This window comes from Papaver somniferum, chromosome 3 (assembly GCF_003573695.1).
Source record: "Papaver somniferum cultivar HN1 chromosome 3, ASM357369v1, whole genome shotgun sequence".
In the NCBI taxonomy this organism is placed as follows: Eukaryota; Viridiplantae; Streptophyta; class Magnoliopsida; order Ranunculales; family Papaveraceae; genus Papaver; species Papaver somniferum.
Window position 1 is genome coordinate 158,716,389 of NC_039360.1, and position 23,798 is coordinate 158,740,186.

General features: G+C 36.1%; 2 protein-coding genes and 2 pseudogenes across 2 annotated transcripts; 2 read left to right on the plus strand and 2 right to left on the minus strand.

The window, feature by feature from the left end:
* Positions 1-3,310: 3,310 nt before the first annotated feature.
* On the minus strand, positions 3,311-4,215 carry LOC113360183 (putative pentatricopeptide repeat-containing protein At1g12700, mitochondrial). The gene is made up of 2 exons (XM_026603719.1): positions 3,822-4,215; positions 3,311-3,453 (listed from the first exon to the last, which is right to left on the minus strand). Exons 1-2 carry the CDS (start codon positions 4,213-4,215, stop codon positions 3,311-3,313), a joined length of 537 nt encoding a protein of 178 aa, XP_026459504.1.
* A 1,575-nt stretch (positions 4,216-5,790) lies between these two features.
* Positions 5,791-13,620, plus strand: LOC113360184 (annotated as a pseudogene).
* On the minus strand, positions 9,537-11,432 carry LOC113361746 (annotated as a pseudogene).
* Positions 13,621-13,993: 373 nt separating the features above from the next.
* Positions 13,994-16,660, plus strand: LOC113360185 (SNF1-related protein kinase regulatory subunit gamma-like PV42a). The gene is made up of 6 exons (XM_026603720.1): positions 13,994-14,475; positions 14,708-15,059; positions 15,151-15,486; positions 15,701-15,775; positions 15,904-15,985; positions 16,452-16,660. Exons 1-6 carry the CDS (start codon positions 13,994-13,996, stop codon positions 16,658-16,660), a joined length of 1,536 nt encoding a protein of 511 aa, XP_026459505.1.
* Positions 16,661-23,798: the final 7,138 nt, after the last annotated feature.

A 23,798-nucleotide genomic window follows, 5' to 3' on the forward strand; every position in this document is an offset into this window, starting at 1 on the left:
GATGTCATGAAAGTTTACAATGATATGAAAGCTGAGTTGCAAGGGGTCTTGGATCAATTGTCGTCTCGAATTAGCCTTACTACAGATATGTGGACATCTGAGCATCAAAATATTGGGTACTGTTGTGTTACTTGTCACTACCTCGATGATGATTGGGTGTTGCACAAAAAGATCATTTCTTTTCACGCAATACCATCTCCACACACAGCTGTTTCTCTCAGTGAATTCATTAAATTTCTGACACTTTCATGGAATATTGATAACAAACTTTTTGCTATTTCTGTTGATAATCATTCGGTTAATGGTCTTATGATAGAACTTATAACTACTTGGCTTATGGGAAAAGATGTGTTAAGTCTTAATGGTTCTTTGTTGCATATGAGATGTTGTGCACACATTCTTGACCTCATTGTTCAGGATGGGCTGGCAGTTATAAAGGAATTCTTGAAGAAAATTAGAGATAGTGTTAAGTATGTCAAAGGAACTCCTAGTAGAAAACAAAAGTTTGAGCATGCTCTATCTCAAACTAGATTGACTGGTAAAAGGCTAGTGAAAGATGTCTCATCCAGATGGAACTCTACATACCTTATGCTTGAGAGTGCATTGGAAATACGTCCAGCATTTGCGCGTTTAAAAGAGTTGGATACTGACTACAAACATCTGTCGGCACCAGAAGAGTGGAAGGAAGGGCAAGTAATATGTGACCGCTTGGAAGTATTTTATGATACTACTCTCCAATTCTCTAAGGTTAAGTATCCATCTGTTAATTTTTATTTTAAAGGAGTTTTGGATGTTGGTAGTAATATAATAGAATGTTTATCTAGTGAGCATAATTATATTCGTAATATGGCAACGGAGATGTAACTCAAGTTTGATAAAAATTGGAATACATGTAGTACAATGATGTGCATCGGTGTGGTATTAGATCCTCGGTATAAGTTTGAATTTGTAAAATTTGACTTGGAAGAAATTTATGGTGAATTTTATTTTAGACATCATGTCGAGCTGGTTCATAGTCACTTGAACGAGGTATTTTCCTTTTATGAGGGGGGGCTTAGTTCTATGGATACATCTACCAACAATCTTTCTGCCAATGTCGATTCACTTAATTCTATTGGCAGCACTTCTACTAGAACAAAGTCGAATTCAAAAATGGAAGAAAAATTTCGTGAAAGGAGGAGACAAAGATTAGGTAATTCACAGGAAACTACAAAGACAAAATTGGAGAAGTATTTGGCTGCTGATTTGGTTCCTATAGATGGTAATGATTTTGATATATTAACTTGGTGGAAAATCAATAGTCCTACTAAACCGATACTTGCAAGAATGGCTCGTGATATTTTAGCAGTTCCGGTATCAACTGTAGCTTGAGAGTCGGCATTCAGTTCTGGTGGTAGAGTAGTTACTGAGTACTGCTCTTCGTTAGCTTCTGATACAGTAGAAGCTTTGACCTGTATCAAAGATTGGTTGCCGGAACTCAATGGTAATTAAATTCATTTTGTGTTTCCAAGTGACATTTCCAAATAATGCATCTTTGTTTTGTTTTTTTTTCTTTATATGTATATTTATTTATTATTTGTGTACAACTGATTCTCATATTTCTGTTGTTAAAATAGATGTCGACTTGGTGGATGAACCAGAAATCGTAGATCTGAACGGTTCCTCGCAACAAGTTAACTAGGATGGGCGGCGGTGGGAGTCAACGTTTTGGACGACAACGTATTCACAATTAGTAAGGACTCTTTGTTTTTGTATTAAATAGAAGAAACTGATACTTGAAACAGCTTTATACTAATCTACAACAACATTTCAACACTCACCCATGCGATTCATTAGTGAATTTATTCATGTAATGATTTTGATTTAGTCAAATTATATGTTAGCTTTTGTCATAATCTAATGCCATGGTGTTGTTATGCAACCTTTATTTTTCTGTGAATTTGTATTAGATAGCTCAAATATTCTTACCTAATGATTTGCCTTATAAAACCATCTTGATCCTTTATGTTGGCCTTAACTTAATAAATTTGCTTCCTTATACGGATGAACCTCTTGCATTACCGTTTTTGTTATGCTTTAAATTTACTCGTCGTCGCTATCACTATATATGTAACTGTTGCACCATTCATCATGAGTGTCCGCTTCTTATGTTAGTTTCTAAATAATGTGTTCTTATGTATGCCCAGGTTGGCGATGTGGGTGGTGTTGGCAGCTTACTGCGAGTTATGTCATTTTTATGCTTCATGGAGTCTGAAGTAGCAGGATTCTTTACTCGGAGCTTTTTGTTTTTGATGCATGATGGTGTCTGAAGTAGCAGGATACCTATAGTGGGATTTGAGATTTTTATTTCATGTTTTAGACTTGTTTGAGATTTTTCTTTTGTTTTGGATCTTTTCGGTGTATTTGAATCCTACAGCGCTGCTTTATTAGGTTTTTAATGCTTTTGTTATTATTGGTTTGCATTGATTATCACTTAGAACAAGACTGGAGATTCAATGAACATTTTATTTTAAATCGTTCATCAGAGTTTTTTTCGGATCGGATAATTATCCGATATCCGAAAAAGATCTCGGATACAATTTCGGAGTGCAAATATGAATATCCGGTAGAATTTCGAATCAGATTCGAATGCTAAAATGTATATTCGGATACGAACTCGGATTGTCTGTATCCGCATTCGAATGCATCCGTTTACATCCCTACAACAAACACACTTACCAGAATCCTCAATCCGCTCTTAACTCCGCCCATTCGAAAACCTTCAAGAAACCTAATTCTTCTTCTGATTCACAAAAACCACCTTTAATTGCTTCGAAATCAAAAACTACAACCCAAATTATAATTCCATTATCACAGCACCACCGATCCTTGCAAACCATTCAAACCAATCTTCATCAGCAGCACTCGAATTCAATCAACCTAAACCCATCTTCCTTATTCTTCTAAACACTTATTCTCCTCCATTAATCTTCACTGCAGCTTAATGAAGTTGTAGATCAATAGTTTCATATCACCAGCACAATGCTACAATCCACCTTCTCAGCAACACCATTTGTTGATTTCAACAAAAAATGCAGCTGCAGCCAAATTCCACACAAACCCTAACCTTCAGATTCTTCCTTCAATTGAGAGTTTGAATTCAGCCAAAACCCATGAATTCAACACACACGACCTTTCTCTTCCTTCTTCAGATCTTATCAAAACCCTTGAATCGGACATCACAAGATCAATTCCATAATCTTTACAGCACCAGTACAAACCCTAGACTGTTAACAATTCGACCTAAATCCATGGAAGAAAATTTCATTTCTTAACCCTGTTTCTTCTCGATTTCACCAAGCTTTAATTGCTTCTTGACCTCATATTCATGTCTCAATCGATCGGCAAATACCCTCAGTTCACCATGTTCTTCAAATTCTTCTCCGCCAATTCTCAAATCGATGGTTGTGATGGCTGATACATCAATAGAAGTGAGACTGAATGGTGAAAAGAAAACATAAAAGGGAGGAATATTTAATCTACCCGTTGTTTTTTTCCGGGATTAATACTAGAATCCGATCAAACACCGAGATGATTACACGTGTATAGAGGGAAAATGGGTAATTGCGTGTCATTAACTCATCTCATCTGATGAGAAATTGACCTTATTGACCGAGTAATTGATAAAAGTAACGGATTTGGATGGAAACATGGACGGAAACAGGCCTATGGTTGTCTATCGGGTTAAAAATCAAGCCTATATCTGTTTATAATCCTTATATGAATCCGCAGAAACTCCTCGACTAGACATGCTATCGAAGACTTTAACTGCTTCACTTAACCTGTCTTTTCTGCAAAGCCCATGAGAGAATTGTAAGTACATGAATTCGCAGAAACTCCTCGACTAGACATGCTATTGCTATCCAAGAGTCTGACCGCTTCACTTAACCTGTCATTTTTGCAAAGCCCGTTAATCAGAGAATTATAGAGAATGATATGTGGTGCAATATTGGAATCATCTATCATTTCTGAAAACAAATGCAGAGCCTCGTCAACCAATCCTGTTTTCAATAGTGTGTCTATGATCACACTATAAGAAACCACATTTGCTTCGCAGTTCCATTTAGCCATGTTCCTCAACAGGTCAAGAGCATGGACTAATTCACCAACTCTACACAGCCCGGTTATTATGGTATTGCATGTGATTGTATTCGGTTGAACTCCTCTCTCAATCATTTTATCGAACAGTTTAACCGCAGATTGAATCTTTCCCCGCAAACACAACCCATCGATCAAACTAGTGAATGTGATAATGCTGGGATCATAACCCCTTTTAAGAAGACCACCAAACAAGCTGAACTCATAATCAGTTTCCTTCAATTGACAGTAACAATTAATCAATGTGTTCAATGTCGAGAAACAAGGTTAGATTCCAATATCATTTACCTTCTTATACAAAGTGATTACATCTGAATAACATCCAATTTTGGATAATGAACTAAATATATGAGAGAATGTAACAATTGACGGCAATTAACTCATTTTAACCAACTTATCAAAGTAACCCAAAGCATCATCTAGTTTCATAATTTTCCCAGACTTACAATCACTAATCACCTCAATTTCAAAATGGGATAGGTTAGAGACATAACTTCGGTTACAACTTAGAAGGAACAAATGCGGAGAATGGCGATTACAGACCATCTTTCTTGGATGAATCATCCTACTGTTTAGGAGGGAGATGAGAAGATCGGTATTAGCTCTGATTTCAAATATTCATAGACAACTCCAGATATTTAGTCTAAAGTAATTGTTAAATAACACCTTGCTAAGTACTACCCATATGAATCGGTGCTGACTCAGTTTTGTACCCCAAGGAGGTGTAATTAAATCCCGGAGTCTTTCATTGCATATAGAGGCACGCCATACGGCCACGGATTGCTGCTAATGGGCTGAACCTATCGGAAGATCCGGAAGTGAGTCCTAGGGCTAGGGGTGAGCATTTGACCCACAATGTGTTGCTAATGGGTTGGATGTGGATAGAATTTTTGAAATCCCAAGGATGATAGATTGGGTCCGGATACAACTTTGAAAATCCATTCGGCTTTCTTATCCGTTAAATTATGAGCATTTATATAGTTTTAGAAATACTATAGATAAATTAGGAATTTCGAATGTGTTTGCTTTGGGTCTTGTCCATGTCACTTATATATATTTATATATGTATATATGATATGTAGTATCTATAAGAAGTCACCTATGTTGGTTTTATTTCTTTATTAAAATTTTTAACTAAAACAAATTCATTGGATTATCCATACTCAATTCGTTCATTCGTATATCCATTGGGTGCGAATTTGTTGGATGTTGGATTGGATGCGGATACTAAATTTGAAATCTGTAGTGTATTGGAGTAGATGCGGATGAGATGAAAACCGCCCCATATCGGCCCATGCTCACCCTGTCCGGAACTGATACCTCGGCGATCGAACTCACCTTAAGTGAAAACGCCAAGAATATCGCCTACCACGTTAAAAGCCTGGCATTTTTAGGGGCTACCCCGAACGAATAATGGGCGACTTTTTCATTCCCATCCCATATATATTAGTGGTTAGACGCCCTTCTAAAATCGGTACTTAAATATTGACCTTAGCTACTGATTACTTTTCTGTTCCCTCTCTATTTGTTTTCTTTTGAAAAATTAAAATTGGGCTACTAGCACAATCGGTAGACAATGAACATAACAAAACTAGTGATTATTAATTTACAAACCTAAGGGTTCATGGTGGTCAAATCTAAGGACATTCTTAGATGTATGGGTCGTCAAAATATACCGGGCTGATATGGCAAACTAAGGACATTCTTAGACAAGAAGGTTTACTGGGTTTTTGGCGTGGTAATGTCCCATCCCTACTCATGATCATGCTATATACTTTTATATAATTTGTGTTGTTGCACAAGTTTAAAACTTTTGTTTGAGGCTCATCTAAGGCCGAGGATCACATTCATTTGACTCGTAACTTATCTGACTTAAGCGGAGCATTAGCGGGATGTGCAAAAGCTGTCGGATCATATCCATTTCATCTGTTACGAATATTTTAGCCTCGCAAGGGGAGCCAAAGGCATATACAATCAAGACATCTTCTTTTGTTGATATTGCAACAAGTCATGGATTTCGAGGGTTATATGCAGGATTGTGGCGGACTTTGGTTGAGATCATTCCTTGTGCTGGCCTGTGGTTTGGCACTTACGACACCTTTAAGCGTTGGACCTTGCGGTTGAACAAGCTCAGATCATCCAACCAAGGTTTAAAACTTGCAAGTGAAAGTCTCTCTGACTTCCAGTTTTTTGCCTATGGGTTAGCTTCTGGTACATGTGCGGAAGCTGTTTGCCACACCCTTGATGTGGTGAAGAACAAGTTCCAGATTATAGGTCATCATAGGGACCCATAGTATGGACCTCGGGTTGAGCACCATGCTACAACCGCATGTAAGTCTCCAATATGCATCTTGGTAAGTGACGGGTGGGATGGTGTTTACTAGAGTACCCTTTCTTTTGTAAGCTACTCCAGCCGAAAATTTTATATATAAAGAAGTCTTTCTGGCTTAGAAAACTACGCGTTACAGATACATGTTATTGATGTAAAATGGTTTTATGATTGAGAAATTATTAAATGAAAAAATCGAATTTAGTTGTAAGTTCTTTTTTCCTTGCAGATTTGCTTGAAATGAGTTTTCAACAATTAAATGAGTGTTAACTTTGGCCTTTGACTATTACACGAAAACAACCAAATTACGGAACAAACCAAACGACAAGTGTATCGTGCATACGTGTTATATTAATTAGTTAATAAGAAATAAAAATAGAAAATGCACCAACTGAAATCGGAATCGAACCAAGTCTTTATTATGCTATAAAAACAATAGTTACAAAAACTAAGAAACGCACCAACTGTAATCGGAATCGAACCGAGTCTGTACTATACTTTTTATTTTTACCACTAGACATTAGACCACCACACCACTGCCACCGGTGCCCGCTAATGTACATAACACATCCAAATTTGGGTCATTCTAAACTCATTACTGTTCCGGCGTATACGAGCCAAGTGCATGTGTTCAAGTTTTGAGCTGATGGACCGTGTTTTGAAACACAGGGAAATCTGTTTTGCTGCAACTCTCTTGGTTTTTGTGATTTTGGAATTTGTTTCCCAGTATATTCCAAAACATTGAGAGTTACAATGAGATGACCGGTCAAGAAAAAGTACGACAACAAAGTAATGTTCTCAGGAAGGAAAATTCAAAGCTCAAAAACAGAGGACAGCTATGAGCTACGCATAGGGTTTCAAAGAATATTTTCTCAACGGCCCAATACTTAAAAATTATTGACTTTACGTTGATCACCGGAGACTTTGGTAAAGTGAAAGTCAAGAACAAGCGAAAACTGGAAGTAATCCAGTGGTCGATCAGATGTCGGATGTTAATTCATAGTATTTGTCTAGGCCAGATAAGAATCGAAAAAGTCTTTTTTTTCTTTTCCGGTCGAGCACTTGACTATATTCAGGTGGGTTGTTCAGTTTTAATGTGCACCATTTCAGAATGTTGTTGGCTTATCTATAAAAGGCCTACAAAAGAAATGAACCTTTTCTTAATTATTCAGATAAGGGGTACATTAGATATTTCGTAGAAAGAATTAGGGTTTCTAGTAGCTATAAATAGTTGGAAGAGAAGGCATCAGATAAGAATATAGCCGCATGTTCTTTCCTCAATAGGGCAAGTTGTAAGGTTGTGATAGAGAATCACAACCGCTATAATCCATACCACTCCACTAGCTAGTATGCTTCTGTCAAAACTTTACACCTTGTTAAATCCAATCCAATCGCAGGGTGAAATCTCATATGGAGATGTGCATGTACATGGTGAAATAGAATGGCGAACCAGTATATGTTTCAGTAGTGTAGTTCAAGGATTGCAATTCCATTTCACCATTTTCCTCCGACTCGTCTCTACAAGTTGCATAAGGTGATGATGCAGCTGACAGAAGATCAATTCTTGGACTACGGAGGATGGTCGTGCGTTCTTTTCTCAACATGGTAAGGTTTTTGATAGAGAATTGAAAACTAACTATTCATTCTCCATGATTTGCATACTAATTTATTTTTTACAACTGTGATTAGTTTTAGACTATGTGTATTAGTATGCACACACATGGAGTAGTGATTTCTGTTTTGGGAAGTTAAATTTCTTTTGTCAAAATCTTTTCCCTTGTTGAGTTCAATCTCAGAGGATATGGCAGTAGTGGCAGTGTCTTATATAGAAATGCAGAAGTAAATAGAGGAATGGAACCGCAGTCATCCTGTGGTCACTGCTCACCAGCAGCTCGTAATATTGATCCCTTCGATTCTTGGACTGTAGGATAACCGCCTTTTTTTTAAAACTATCCATTCACTTTCTATGGTTTGCCTACTAATTTACATTCTAGAATTATGATTAGTTTTAGACCATGTGTATTAGTATGCACACACATGGAATAGTGATTTCTTTTATGGAAAGTTGAAATTCTTAAATCTTATTCCTTTTGAATTTAATCCCAGAGTGATATACAGAGATGCAGAAGTAGATAGTGAAATGGAACCGCAGTCATCATTTGGTAAACTGCTCAGTAGTAGTTCAGAATATTGATTCAAGGATTGCGTTTCCATTTCTCTGTCATCCTCTGATGCGTCTCTAAGAAGTATAAGGTGTTGTTGATGCCGCTGGCAAAAGACTCATGGCTTATAGAAATGTTGAGAAAACCTTTGTGCAGAATCTGATTCAATTGTAAGACATCGACTTTCATTTTCTTGCAACTTTTTTATTATATTTGCCTGTGCTTTTGTTGCCTGCCGTCTCAGCAGGTAATTTCTACTGATATTGTCACTTCTACGGCTCCTAAGCTTGTGCAACATAATATAAAGATCGTATAGAAAAATTAGGCTTTAGCTTTCCGAACACAAGCAGTTCATTTTTACCTTATCTCTTATCAGACAATGGGTCATTAGCTGCTCTTATCAACTTGGTATATAGTAGATATAAGAAACCACATTATAAGTTCAATGTTTTTCGGCCATTAAGTTGGCTCCAACTATAAGTTCCAATCCCGAACCCTACATAAGGAAAAACTTGAGAGAGTGAGAGTTGATGATTCAATTCAAATTATGTTGTTTTTTATTTTTGAAATCAAAGAAGAGTTCTGGTTTCGATCATCAACTGTCACTCTTTGAAGTTTTTTTCCTTATGTAGTGTTAGGATTGTGGTTTTTTTTATATTTACCATGTATCTAGTGGATAAGGGTAGTTCATTATGTTTGATACGATGGATACTGAAGTTACTGATCCTCCCTATTTCTCAGAAGGCAAGTAAAAATGAGTATGGATTCACGAGTAAATAAACAAAATTTCCAACCATTTTCCATAGAGAAATAATTATAAGGTCATCCCATCGATGAACTATTACTAGTACTAAATGAAAAAAATCCAACTGAAAGTAACTAAATAAAGCAGCTTGCTGTTGGTCATCATGAAGGAACTTTAAACCTTACAAGTTACATCGATCTTACATGAAAATCCAAGTTTTTGAGTTGATCTGCAGACAAGGATCTCATAACCAGAGATTTAGTGGCATTGTTCAGTGAAAATTTCCTTTCGAGCATTTCTTTGAGAAACTCTAATGCCTTCGTAACATTACTTCCCTCAAGATGATCATTTTCAAGATAACCCTTAATAATGGTGCCATATGTAGTGGCATTTGGCATGCAACATTTATTTTTCATTTCATTGATCAGTTTTTCTGCTCCGACAAACATCCCTTTTTTGCACATACCATTGATAGTGGTATATGTTACAACGTTCACAACTAATCCTTTGTCAGGGATTTCAGAAAACAATTGTCTTGCCTTCTCAATGTTTCCAGCTTTGCACAACCCATTCACAAGCGCATTAAATGTACTTATATCCGGAGATACCCCATCAGATTGCATTTCAATGAACATGCTCTGTGCCATTTTAAATTTTCTAGCCTCGCATAGTCCAACTATTAATGTATTATATGTAACTTGGTCCGGTTTCAATCCCTTCATTCGCATTTCCTTACAGAGTTGAATGGCTTCATCCACCCTAGACTTCTTGCAGTATCCATTAATCAATATATTGAAGCTGCAAACATCTTGTTCAAGACCCTTATCCGTCCTCTAGATTACCCGTCGAACACAGACCAAGTATCATGGAACTATAAGTATACACGTCAGGTTCTTTGCATAACTTGGTCATTGCATCAAATATCTTGGAAGCTTCTTCCATCCTTCCTTCTTTAATCAGAGAATCTATTAACACATTAAAGGTAACAACAGTTGGCGAAATCCCACTCCCCACCATTTCATCAAAATATCTTATTGCTTCCTTCCATAACACGCGCCTGCATAGTCCATCAATCAGAGAAGTGTAAATATATGAATGTGCAGAAACTCCTCGACTAGACATGCTATCAAAGACTCTGACTGCTTCACTTAATCTGTCAGAATTGCAAAGCCCGTGAATTAGTGAATTGTAAGTATATGAATCCGCAGAAACTCCTCGACTAGACATGCTATCGAAGAGTCTGAGAGCTTCACTTAACCTGCCACTTTTGCAAAGCCCATGAATCAGAGAATTATAAACAATGACATCGGGTACAATATTGGAATCATCTACCATTTCTGAAAACAGATTCAGAGCCTCGTCAACTGATTCTCTTTTGCATAATGCGTCTATGATCACACTATAAGAAACAATAGTAGCTTCTCAATTCCATTTATCCATGTTCCTCAGCAATTCAAGAGCATTGTAAAATTCACCAACTCTACAAAGCCCAGTTATTATCGTACCACATGTGATTGTATTCGGTTGAACTCCCCATTTAATCATTTTGTCGAACAGCTTCACAGCAGACTGAATCTTTCCCTGCAAACACAATTCCCTGATGAGACTAGTTTATGTGATAATGTTAGGATCATAACCCCTCTTCAGAAGACAACCAAACAAGCTGAATCCATAATCAGTCTGCTTTAATTGACAGCAACAGTTAATCAACATATTCAATGTAAAGAAACAAGGTTGTATCCCAACTGAATTCATCTTGTTATACAAAGTGATAACATCTGAATAACATCCATTTTTAGATAATGAACTAAGTATATGATTGAATACAATACTTGATTGCAGGTGATTCGCTTCAACCAATTTATCAAAGTAGCCCAAAGCATCATCTAGTTTCTTGATTTTCCCTGACTTACATTCATCGATCACTTCACTTTCAAAATGGGATAGGTTAGAAACATAACTTCTGCTAAAACTTAGAAGGAACAAATGAGGAGGTGGGAATGGAGAATGGTGATTAGAGATTATCTTTCTCAGATGAATCATCATACTGTTTAGGAGGAAGATGAGAAGATTGGTTTCAGCTCTGCTTTTTAAAATATCCAAATATTTAAACTAAAGTATGTGTTAAATAACACCTGGCTAAGTAAGTACTATATGAATCGGTGTTGACTCAGTTCTGAACCCCGTGTCTGCTTTTTTTCTTCTTTTCTTTTTTTTTGAAATAAAAGATATATTAAAGGCTGAAATGATCAGAGGATCAAATCTTGCCACAGAGTCATCAAAAAATTCTTGCCACAGAGTCATCAAAAAATTCTTGTCAACTCAGTGGTTTGTTCAGCTGATAATATTCCACCACCACTACCCAAGGAGGTGTAATTAAATCTCTGAGTCTTTAGGAAATGCACCAACCGGAATCGGAATCGCACCCAGTCTGTAGTCTGTACTACTCTACCACTAGACAATATAGACCACCACCACCGCTGGTGCCAAGTGCATGTGATCGAGTCATGAGCTGATGGATCGTGTTTTAAACACAGGGTAATTTGTTTTGCTGCAACTCTCTTGGTTTTTGTGTCTTTGGAATTTGTTCTCGGTTTAATCCATCCAAAACATTGATTGTTACAAGGAGATGATGACCGGTCTTCAAAAATAATAAGACAACGAGGAACAATGTCTTTTTAGAAGAATTCAATTGAAAGCTCAAGAAAAGAGGAAAGGCTACGCGTGGGAATCATTTTCCAAGGGCCAAATATTTAAAAATATTGACTTTTCGTTGACCACTGGAGACTTTGGTCAAGTGAAAGTCGAGAATAAGTGAAAATTGAAAGTAATCCGGTGGTACATCAAATGTCGGAGGTTAATTCTCTTGGCCAGGGAAAAGTGGACAAAGTCTTTTTCTCCTCCGATGGAACACTTAACTTTAATCAGGTCAGTTGCTCAGTTGTTGTTGTAAGGTGCAGCATTTCAAAAGAAATTTTGCATTAGAAACCTGACGTTGTTGTTGGCTTACAGCTAAAGGGGTCTAAAAAAGGTAATTAAACTTTGCTTAATTATTCAGGGGGTATATTAGATATTTCGAATAGAGAATTAGGGTTTCTACTAGCTATAAATAGCTAGAGAGAAGGCATCAGACAAGAGTATTTGCCTCATGTTGTTTCCTCATTAGGGTAACTTGAATACAATCCAGACCATACAATGGCGTACTAATTTCCTTTCTAAAAATCCTAGAACTGATTTTTGGTTTTAGAGGTGTGTAGGTACATGGTATAGTTGAAGGATTGCAACTCCATTTCATCATTTTCCTCTGACTCGTCTCTACAAGTTATGTATAAGTTGTACCCACTTGCAGCCGCCTGTTCTTTCCTCAACAGGGTAAGGGTTTTAACAAAGACTTAAAACTAACCATTACCATTCATTCTCCATGGTTTGGATACTAATTTACATTCTAGAACTGTGGTTAGTTTTAGACTATGTGTATTAGTATGCACACACATGGAGTAGTGACTCCTATTTTGGTGTTGAGATTCTTCTGTCAAAACTTTCCCTTTGTTGAATTCAATCCTACAGTGATACTGCAGTGTCTTATATAGAGATGCAGAAGTAGATAGTGAAATGGAACCGCAGTCATCATGTGGTCACTGCTCAATAGTAGTTCATAATATTGATTCAAGGATTGCACTTCCATTTCTAGGTCATTTTCTGATGCCTCTCTAATTGTAAGGTGTTGATGCCGCTGACAAAAGAATCATGGCTTATGGAAATGTTACCCAACAAGTCCATATACATGTATATATATTCGTTGCTCAGTAATACTATTAGACAACAAGTCCATCTTCTGATGTTCACTTTATACACTTGAGGTACCTTGACCTTAATCTTGAAAATACTTATGCTGATTCCATTAGTCAACTCTATGATCTCCAGACTCTCAACGTTCAACTATGTCTTAATCTTCAAAATATTCTTCAAGGTACCTTGACCTTCCTGAAAGTTCTCCTCTCATACCGTCCCCAACCATGTACCTCCAGCTAGCCGTAGCAAGTGCAACTGCAAGTCATGGTTCCTTAATACAGAAAGAATAAGGTTACCCAACATGTAGACTTTTGGTTTTGGATGTTGCAGAAAATCTATTAGATAGCTTAAGGAGGTTGTATCATTCACATCCCTTGAGAGTATTTTCCAGCTTAAGGCAGTTGTTTCAATTCGCCAACAATGTTCAACTTAAAGGCTTAAAGCATAGAAGATGAAGAATATGAACCTAACGGTTTTAATAAAGACACTTTAAATACTACACGACGTCGATTTTAAGAAACGAAATGTTTTCCAGAGCACATGCTCAACATAGTAACACAACAATTGTCGTAATTGGCCAAGGGAAATGGCCACATGGGGGTGCCTAACGTGGCTTCTCAAAGCAACCTTGCTCATTCTTTGTTCGACGCGTATGAAAACACTTGCCACTAATCTCGAGACATTTACTTTTCTTTTTTTCTTGGTTCCCTGTGCCTAATTCTTTAAACACTTCCCCTCATCGTTATCTTGCATGCCATTTTCCTTCCACTTCACTTGTTCTCACCAGCTAGAATCATCAAACAACAACAATAACAAGAAACAACAACAATGGAGAAAGGTATGTCCATAGACATAAACAAGAACAGCTTCAGTGACGAACTTGAATGGCTAAAACAAACAAAAGTAGGAGACTTGATATCTGATCATCATCTTCAAAACAAGAACAAGAGATTAGTAGAAATACTATATACAGCAACACTAGCTCACACCATGAATGCACTTGTAGCGAATAACGTTGTGGCTGTACCTATAGCTGCACCACCTGGTCACTGGATTGGTGCTGGTGGTTCTATGATTCTAGAATCTGATAAACATAGTGGTGTTGTTAGGAAGCATTATATTGGTATGCTTACCATGTTTGATATATTAGCTCATTTGGCTGAAGACCCGATTGATGTAGTCGGTACTAACGGTGATGACGGCGGCGCCGGCGTTTTTGATATGGATAAACGGATGTCAGTTCCGGTGTCCTCTATCATTGGTCATAGTTTGGAAGGTCTTAGTTTATGGACTCTAAATCCTCATACCAGGTACAATCTTAATCATTTCTCTAAACTTTTAAGTATAGAATATGACGAATTTGACCTCACATAAGTTTAGTTTTTTTTTAATATATAGGGGTGTTTTGGTAAAAAAAACACTAAAAAAACCCGAGATTAGTTGTGTTAATTGCATATGCACCCTAGGTAACACTTAGATTTAGGTGTTTTAACTATCTTATTGGGATTTTGCTTTCTCTTATGTTTTGTGCATGATATGTAGCCTTTTAGATTGTATGGAAGTATTCAGCAAAGGCATACACCGGGCATTGATACCACTTGACAGCCACATGGATAATGTACTAGGAGTAGAACTTGCAGAAAACTCATCTAGTTATCGGATGCTTACTCAAATGGATGTTTTAAGTTTTTTAAAGTCGCATGGATCTAAGCTGAAAAACGTCATTTCTCACACTATCGGAGAGTTGGGTGCTGTCATGGAACAAGTCTTTGCGGTAACGAACCGTACAAAAGTTATCGACGCTATAAAATGTATGAGGACTGGAGGGTTACATGCTGTTCCGATCATTGAAGCTTTTGATGCGACAGATGAAGATCACAAGCAACTCATAAATGTAAGTTTCGTGTCGGGATATAAGGTCTAGCCTTGCTTTTTTGTACTCTTTAACGTGCTAATTATTGAATGTGTTTCGGTTGTCCTTGTAGGGGAAAGGAAGAAAGATTGTAGGCACATTCTCTGCAACTGATCTCAAGGGATGTCCAATTGATTTGCTGCAGTCTTGGATGTCTATTGATGTTCTTGAATTTACTAATAGGGTGTCAACAGGCCCGGTTAATGATGGTGTTGGGGATGAGTCCGCGGAGTCGACTTCAAGAACACTTGTAACGTGTTATGCAGAGTCGAGCCTTGGTGAAGTAATCGACAAAGCTGTCACAGGACATGTTCATCGTATATGGGTTGTAGACAGACAAGGATTGCTGGATGGGATCGTTGCTTTAACAGATGTACTTCGAGTCATAAGAATCTCATTGTTGTCTGGCGTTTGATACAGAAGACATTCTGATGCATCTTTTGGCGCGTGAGACGTACATTATCGAGGGAACCAAGCTAGTTTTCTGTTTTTTGGTACATTTAGATTTAGTAGTATGCAATTATGTTTGTGACGTTGTTGTAGACCGCTTGTGACCAGAGATACATAACTGTAAGTTTAATCAGTTAAATCCCTTTTTTGCTTTCAATATATGTTGGGACTAGTGTATTGCCCGTGCCATAATGGCACGGGGACAGAAGGGATGCTGTGCTATGGCTAATGATTTCGTCGGTGTATTGGTTTATATTCACCATTTTTTTAATAGAAAATGAATATATTCACCAGTTTGTAATGAAGGAGATATACCAATCTATAGCATACATTGGATAACAGCACTACATTGTCATAAAAATTGGAATTTTAACAGGGGGTTTTCACGGTAACGGTGGTAGCTGTGATTGTGCTGGTGTTAGCGGAGGGTGGTTATGTTGGTGTCGCAGATGATACTGGTAATTCTACCACTACCCCATTTTCAGGCATCACCTCCTTGTTAACCATTTTTTTCATGTCACGATTTTAATCATATTTATGATTATGAGTTCTATTTTCTTACTTGATGATTGGATTTGGTATTTTTACTTTTTGGAAAAATTATATAGGTAGTTTATTAAGGTTAAAATCGAACAACTGGGGTTTGTTTCTCCTTTTTTCTCTTGAAATAATCTTTCTACGTATTCAAACCGATTAGTTTTTCCTTTTTTTTTTTTTTATTTTGATTCGTTTTAACAAAGCTATAAGATCTATTGAAGAACCGAAAATTTGATAGAGATATCAAGTTTGTATCTGCTATATGAATTGAATTCGAATCGAAGTTGGTATGAAGACCAAATCAATTTTCAATTTGTCTGTAACGGTGTTGCATGTTAATATAGGCATCCAATTGAAGATGGTGAGAAGAGTTGATGTTACAATTAGAAGAGGCAATTAGATTAGGGCACAAAGTTGGGGGTAAACAACTACAATTCGAAGAAGAAGAAGAGATTGAGAAAGTGGTGTTGGTGTTTTTCTGTAATGGAGGGGATGGTGTTGCTGATGGTGGTGTTTCAGTGTTCACGGTGACGGTAAAGGAGGAAAAATCGATGATTTCTTTTTGGCAAAAGAGAGAATTCTTATTTGCCACTTGAGTTCTCAGAATCTACCAAAATCTGACGACAACGGCGCACGAAAAAAAGGAAAAATCATGGAGGGGCAATCCCGTCCAGTGAAAAAGTAACCAAAATTCTTGGGACACCAAACAAATCGTTTTGCTTTATATTATAGATTACAGTGTCGTTAAAAAACAACACTGTTACAGGGGCGACATGTTCCATTAGAGGGGTGGCAAGTGTGATAGCAATGTCCCTCTTATTGGTTAGGAGGTGTCCAATAGGGGGTGTAAATTGACTAGATTATCCCTTCCAATTTTTAACCTAATGGAATCAAAAAAATCAAAAAACTTTTTTAATTTTTTCATCTTCTCTTCTCCTCCTCCATTAAAATTGAAATGTCATCGTCCTCGATTAATCAACGATTTGAAAAATTGATAATCGTTAATTGAAAATTATATTTCGAAAAGACCCAGTTAGGATGTAGTTTATTGTGTTTAATTTAAGTTAGTTTTGTATCAAAAATTAGGGTTTGGATCAAAACTGAAATTGAAATTTCTGTGTTGCATGTGAGTTACGGTTGGTAATAACACCAATTGGAACCGTAACTATAGATTTGGTTGATGTTACGGTTCATTTAACTCAAATACCAACCGTAAATTCTTTATTTTGAGATAAAATGTTCAATTACGAATTTTTTTTGCAACCGTAAATTACTTACGGTTGGTCTCGTTACTTAAATTACGAACCGTAAGTTGTCCTGGATGTTTCATTTTCTTTTTACAGTTTGTAATTGCATCACTGTTATCAACCGTATTTGAGTTACGACTTGTAACTCAAATAACCTTACCAAACGTAGGTTAGTTACGGTTGATCTTGATTCATTAATTACCAACCGTAATTTGTTATGGTTGTTATATGTTGTCATTCTACCAACCATAACTGGTATTATGATTGGGTTTTCCCCAAATTGAACCAGTTACGGTTGGTATTCGATACTTTTGGAACCGTAACTGAGAGTTACGGTTGGTAACGAGCTAAATTCCAACCGTAAGTTCTTCTGAAATTTTAAAAGTTTCGATTTTTTTACGTACTTTAAATAATTTTGAGCGACAAAAAGCTAATGGGAACTAATTTAGAGATTCACTCATCTCAAATTTTTCACTGGAATCACTCATTTTGGTTGAGTGAATCAAAATCTAGGGTTTCACAAATATCACAAAAGTTTTTCTTTTCTTCTCCTCTAAACTTTTTTTTTTAAACTCTAAAAATCTGATTTTGATTTGGTTTAGAGTTAATATAAGTGAAATTTGATTATCAACACTAATATGTAAGGGTTAATTAGTCATTTTCAGTTTTTTTTATAAAGGGCACTTTGAATTACCATGTAATGAACCTTTTTGTCCTATTAACGGCCGCCCCTCAAATGGAATCCGTCGCCCTTTAACAGGATTGTTAAAAAAAGTTAAGAATTGCAGAATTTTTGGGATTCAGAATGAGTTGCTTTTGTTTAAAAACATAAATTGAAAAAATGCCCCAGCCAGGAATCGAACACGGGTCTATACCGTGGCAGGTTACTATTCTACCACTAGACCACTCGTACTTGCTGATTTCTCTAGTCTTCCTAAGATTACAGGTTTTAGAGTGAGAGTTCTCTCTAAATGACAAATTTCCGTAGTCTTCCTAAGGTTGAGGACCTTGGAGTGAGAGTTCCTAAGGTTAAGGGCCTTATAGGAGTGTTCTCTCTAAATATGATTGATGAAAATTAGGTGGTGGTGGAAAGAATATCCAACAGTCAAAGACTAAGACTAAAAAACCTAGGCTGAACTCTGAAGTCGATGTCCACCCGAACGTTTTCACACATTCATTTAGATAAACAAGTATCCAACCGTTAAAACTGAGAGGCTAATTTTTAGTCGCTTGGGAAAACAGTAAAACACTGATGTTCTGCCGCAAAAATATTTATTTCAATTTTTTTATTTGTTTTAAATTGTTTGATGCGGGTGTCATAGTAATTTTATCACTAGAAAATAGATATGTTCAGCCGCTCAGCCATTTATTTCGGTCTTTTTAATTTCTTTTATCTAAAATTGTTTGATGCAGGTCCCATAGTAATTTTATTACTAGAAAATAAACATTTATGGGAGGCACATGATCTATTACTTTTCTCTAAGGGACTGAACATCATCAACTTTAAAGTTCAAGTTCTCTTGGTTAAGTTATTTTCTACTTCATTAGAGTCTCTTTGCACAAAAGTGCATTTCCAACTTGAAAAACTATCTAATAAACTCCTGTAATCTTGAATTACATTGTTGTTTGTCTATTTGACTGAACCTAAACTTCCGTTGATATCATTTACTACACTCAGGCAATCACCTTCCATATGTAGCTTTTGCACTGCTTCAGCTTTTGCCAACCTAATTGCTGCTAGTGATGTCAAAGCCTCAGCCTGCTCCTCATCATTAGCTATTCCATGGATTGAATGTGCACCCCCACAGCTCCTTGCATCATTAAAATTTATTAGTCCAATACCCATATGTTTATTTTTTCTTTTAAAAGAAGCATCAAAGTTAAATTTCTGAAATTCAAAATCTGGTAAACTCCATGGAGAAACAACTCTGTTATTACTTGAAGTATTTCTACTATTCAAAAGTCTCACAGAGTTTGCATTCCAGTCACTAATATCTTTATTCACCTGGATGATCAAATTAGTCACATGCGCTTGGGCATTGTTAAACACTACATTACATCTAAGATTCCAGATTTGCCACATAGAGAAACAAATAAATTGGACAAATTTTTTTATTAGACTCCCCATTGTTACCATTGGAAATAAACCAGCTAGCAATCCATTCCTGCAAACTCATATTGCCCATATTTCCTGGAATATTAGAATCTAAGGAAAACCAAAGTCTTTTTGTAATGTCACACTCCACAAAAAGATGATTCAAAGTTTCAGTAAAACTGTTACAGAGAGGACATTCACTAGGTATAGAGGAAACAAACCTATATAATTTACTTCTAAGAGAGACACAATCATGCATACATTTCCACAGGAAATGCTTGATTTTTTGTGGGAGATCAAGCTTCCAGAAAGACTTCCATGGAAAACTAGTAGAGTTGTTCCCATGGATATCCATCATAATACATTTGTATGCAGACTTAACACTAAACTGCCCATTGTGGGAAGGTTTCCATCTTAGGGTATCCTTACCAGAAGATGGTAATCTGATTTGATAGATATCATTGACAGTATCACTATCAAAAAGACAATGAAGAGTTTGCATGTCGCATTGCTTAATATCCTGATCAATTAGCTGATTAAAAATTTTCATATGACTAGAAGACAAATTGGCATTAAGAAAAGTATTTCTGTGTGGGATCCACTTATCTTTCCAAATTTCAATAGCATACCCATCTCCCACCTCCCAGTAATAATGTTTCCTAATCAACTCTAACTCCCTGCAAATACCCTTCCAAATCTAAGACACAGAAACATCATCAGTAGCATGCAAAGGATTAAATCCAAAGAAATACTTATGACACAAGATCTGAACCCATAAAGCATCTGGTTCATTAAGCAATCTCCAGACCAATTGGCCAAGAGAGCAGTATTCAGATGTTATGTTTTTCTTATATTGAGTCCCCCAAGTTCTACGGGTTTAGCAACATTATCCCAGTTTATAAAATAACCTCCTTTATTAGAACTGGCCTTTTTTATTCCACCAAAACCTTCGTTGAGTGGCATATAATTTTTCAGTAAGTTTCTTGGGCATATGAAAGACTGGAAGGTGATGAGAAGCTAATGTTCCTAAACTAGATTAAATAAGAACTGTTTTCCCAGGTTGATTCAAGTATTTCCCCTGCCAAGCTTCTAACCTATTATCACAGGCCTCTCCTAAGTGTTTGAAAGTCTCCATTTTATTCCTTTGTAATAACAGAGGAAATCCTAGATATTTATCAGCAAGCCCAAGATTCTTAATTCTAAGGATGGATAAAATCTAAGATTTAGTTCTAGGGTCAGTTTTAGGACTAAAAGCTAACCTTGACTTATCAAAGTTGATAGCTTGACCAGAGTACTTAATGAAATTGTCTAACCTGTTCTCTAAATGCCCAGCTCCTTTAACAGTTTCCCAAGAAAACACCAAACAATTATCAGCAAAAAACAAGTGACTCACAGAAGGTGCAGAGGTGGTAACCTTGATACCTTAAATATTCATCATCAATGAGCATTTTAGAAAGAACATCCATAAAAATGATGAACAAATAGGGGGACAAGGTGTCTTGGTAGGCTCGAAAACCTATAATAATATACTGCAAATGCACAGCGTCTAACTAGTAGACAATGGAAAGTACAGGTCGTTCCCACGAGGAGTGTGAAATACTCCACCAACTAATACCAAAAAAAACTAAGTAATCAAATCTGATGCTTTTGAGAGTTTTCAGAAATTGGGACAAAATGATAGCAAAATAATAAAAATGTAACCAAAGATGTGAAAGTGTTAAGGTTTCGGGAATCCGTTGTAGGAAAGTTATTTGTATTCAATCACAAAAATCTCTAATTTACTCATGTAAAATAGAAAACCTAGCTACTAGTACACGGAAGATATTTCATTAAGAATCGTTGACAAGAATTATCATTTTCAAAATGGTAGTTTGTTGTCACCTTAATGTAGAATTCTTAAGCACTAGATATACATGCATAAATAGTTAAATGAAATTCATAATTCAATTATTCCAAAGGTTCAATGAGTTCTTCTACTAATCTAACTATGGACTATACATGGCATAGAACATGAAAAATATAGCTAGAAGGTGAAACATTGAAAGAGAATCACAAACATTATCATTAAGTTCAATTGGTAGAAACTTTATTCAAGAACATAAAATAAATCACCTACAACTTCATCCGTTCACCCTAACATGGATTATCTAGACATGGTTTTCTCAAAAAACCATAAATCAATATAAATAAATCAAACTCTAGCTAATAAAATCGAAGAATATAAAACAAAACTTCAAAACCATTCTCTAGTTGCGGCACTATGGCCGACCCCATTTCATCATTGTGGTTGCTGATACATGGAAATACCAGGACAACCACGTTTCATCATTGTTGTTGCTGATATATGGAAATACCATGCCAACCACATTTTGCAATTTTCGTCGCAAACACCATTAAGTCTCACATTTTGCTGTTTGTATCCTAACTAATATAAATATGGGTATAAAATATAGAATTTACATGCTTATCAACACCCCGACACTTATATTTTGCTAGTCCTCGAGCAAAACAAAGATATTATGCAATAGATTTCTTTTATTTTTTTCTTTGAAGAAAAATCCTAACAAAAGCGGCACTCCCCCGCACTTAAACATTATATTGTCCTCAATTTAATTGAGTCATCTAACGTAGAAATTAAGGTGGAAAATTCTAAAATACATATGAAAAAAACTAAAGAACTAAAAATAAAAGATAGAGTGCAGGGAACAAATCTTTTGGGTTGACTCCCATGAAGCGAAATGTATTTGTCTCCCGACTTGCCAGTAGCAAGTTCTCAAACAATGTGGGGTTGGTACCCCAAGGTAAGATGCGAATTATATATATAAAGCCTGGAGAGTTGGGGATCAACCCAACTAATCTGATTAGTTGAAAACATGATCCTCCAGTAAGAAAGATTAATACCCAGAGAGATAAAACTGAATTCAATCTTATTTAAAGCATAATTAGAACCTTTAATATGAAGTAAATCAGGTTCGCAGATGATTACTAAAGATTGTCTAAAGAATTGAACAGTTATTGTACTCCCTAAATCTGGTTCTAAGTCAGAGGAAATAACTTCCACGACTGATTTTTTTTCAAATTCACTCGCTGAACTAGGCCTCAATGGAGCAATAATATCACGACTCTTAGACCCATTATCATCTAAAACGGTTTCATTATGAATATCATCAAGACGAAAAAATTCAGAACTTAATGTCTTATGGGTCAAGGTATGAGCATTCTCGACTGATTGAACTAGTCTAGATTCGGAAAGAACTAGAGGTTCTAGTTTGGGATTCCATTTATTAGTGTCTAGCAGTGGTGTGGAATCTAATAAGCCATTGACTTCACAAATAACACTATCATCATCAAAATCATACCCAAAATGAGCTAAGCAAATCTCTAATGGATCTTCCAAGTGGATCTTGTAAATGTTTTGCGAGTGCATACTTTCTTTTAGCCCGCACTTCAAACTAAAGTACCTAAAAAAAAATCAAACAAACTGCGTAAAAAGAACTAAAAGAAATTTAAAAGAAAATTAAAAATAAAGTATGTACTAAAATTAAAAATAAGCTATATACGCTGATATCAACTAGTGGGTATTTTGCTACCACTCCCCGGCAGCGGCACCAAAAACTTGGTAGGCTCGGAAACCTACAATAATATACTGCAAGTGCACAACGTCTAACTAGTAGACAATGGAAAGTACAGGTCGTTCCCACGAGGAGTGTGAAATACTCTACCAACTGATACCCAAAAAAACTAAGTAATCAAATCTGATGCTTTTGAGAGTTTTCAGAAATTCAGACAAAATGATAGCAAAATAATAAATATGTAACCAAAGATGTGAAAGTGTTAAGGTTTCGGGAATCCGTTGTAGGAAAGTTATTTGTATTCAATCACAAAAATCTCTAATTTACTCATGTAAAATAGCAAACCTAGCTACTATTACACGGAAGATATTTCATTAAGAATCGTTGACAAGAATTATCATTTTCAAAATGGTAGTTTGTTGTCACCTTAATGTAGAATTCTTAAGCACTATATATACATGCATAAATAGTCAAATGAAATTCATAATTCAATTATTCCAAAGGTTCAATGAGTTCTTCTACTAATCTAACTATGGACTATACATGACATAGAACATGAAAAATATAGCTAGAAGGTGAAACATTGAAAGAGAATCACAAACATTATCATTAAGTTCAATTGGTAGAAACTTTATTCAAGAACATAAAATAAATCACCTACAACTTCATCCGTTCACCCTAACATGGATTACTAGACATGGTTTTCTCAAAAAACCATAAATAAATATAAATAAATCAAACTCTAGCTAATAAAAACGAAGAATAGAAAACAAAACTTCAAAACCCTTCTCTAGTTGCAGCACTATGGCCGACCCTATTT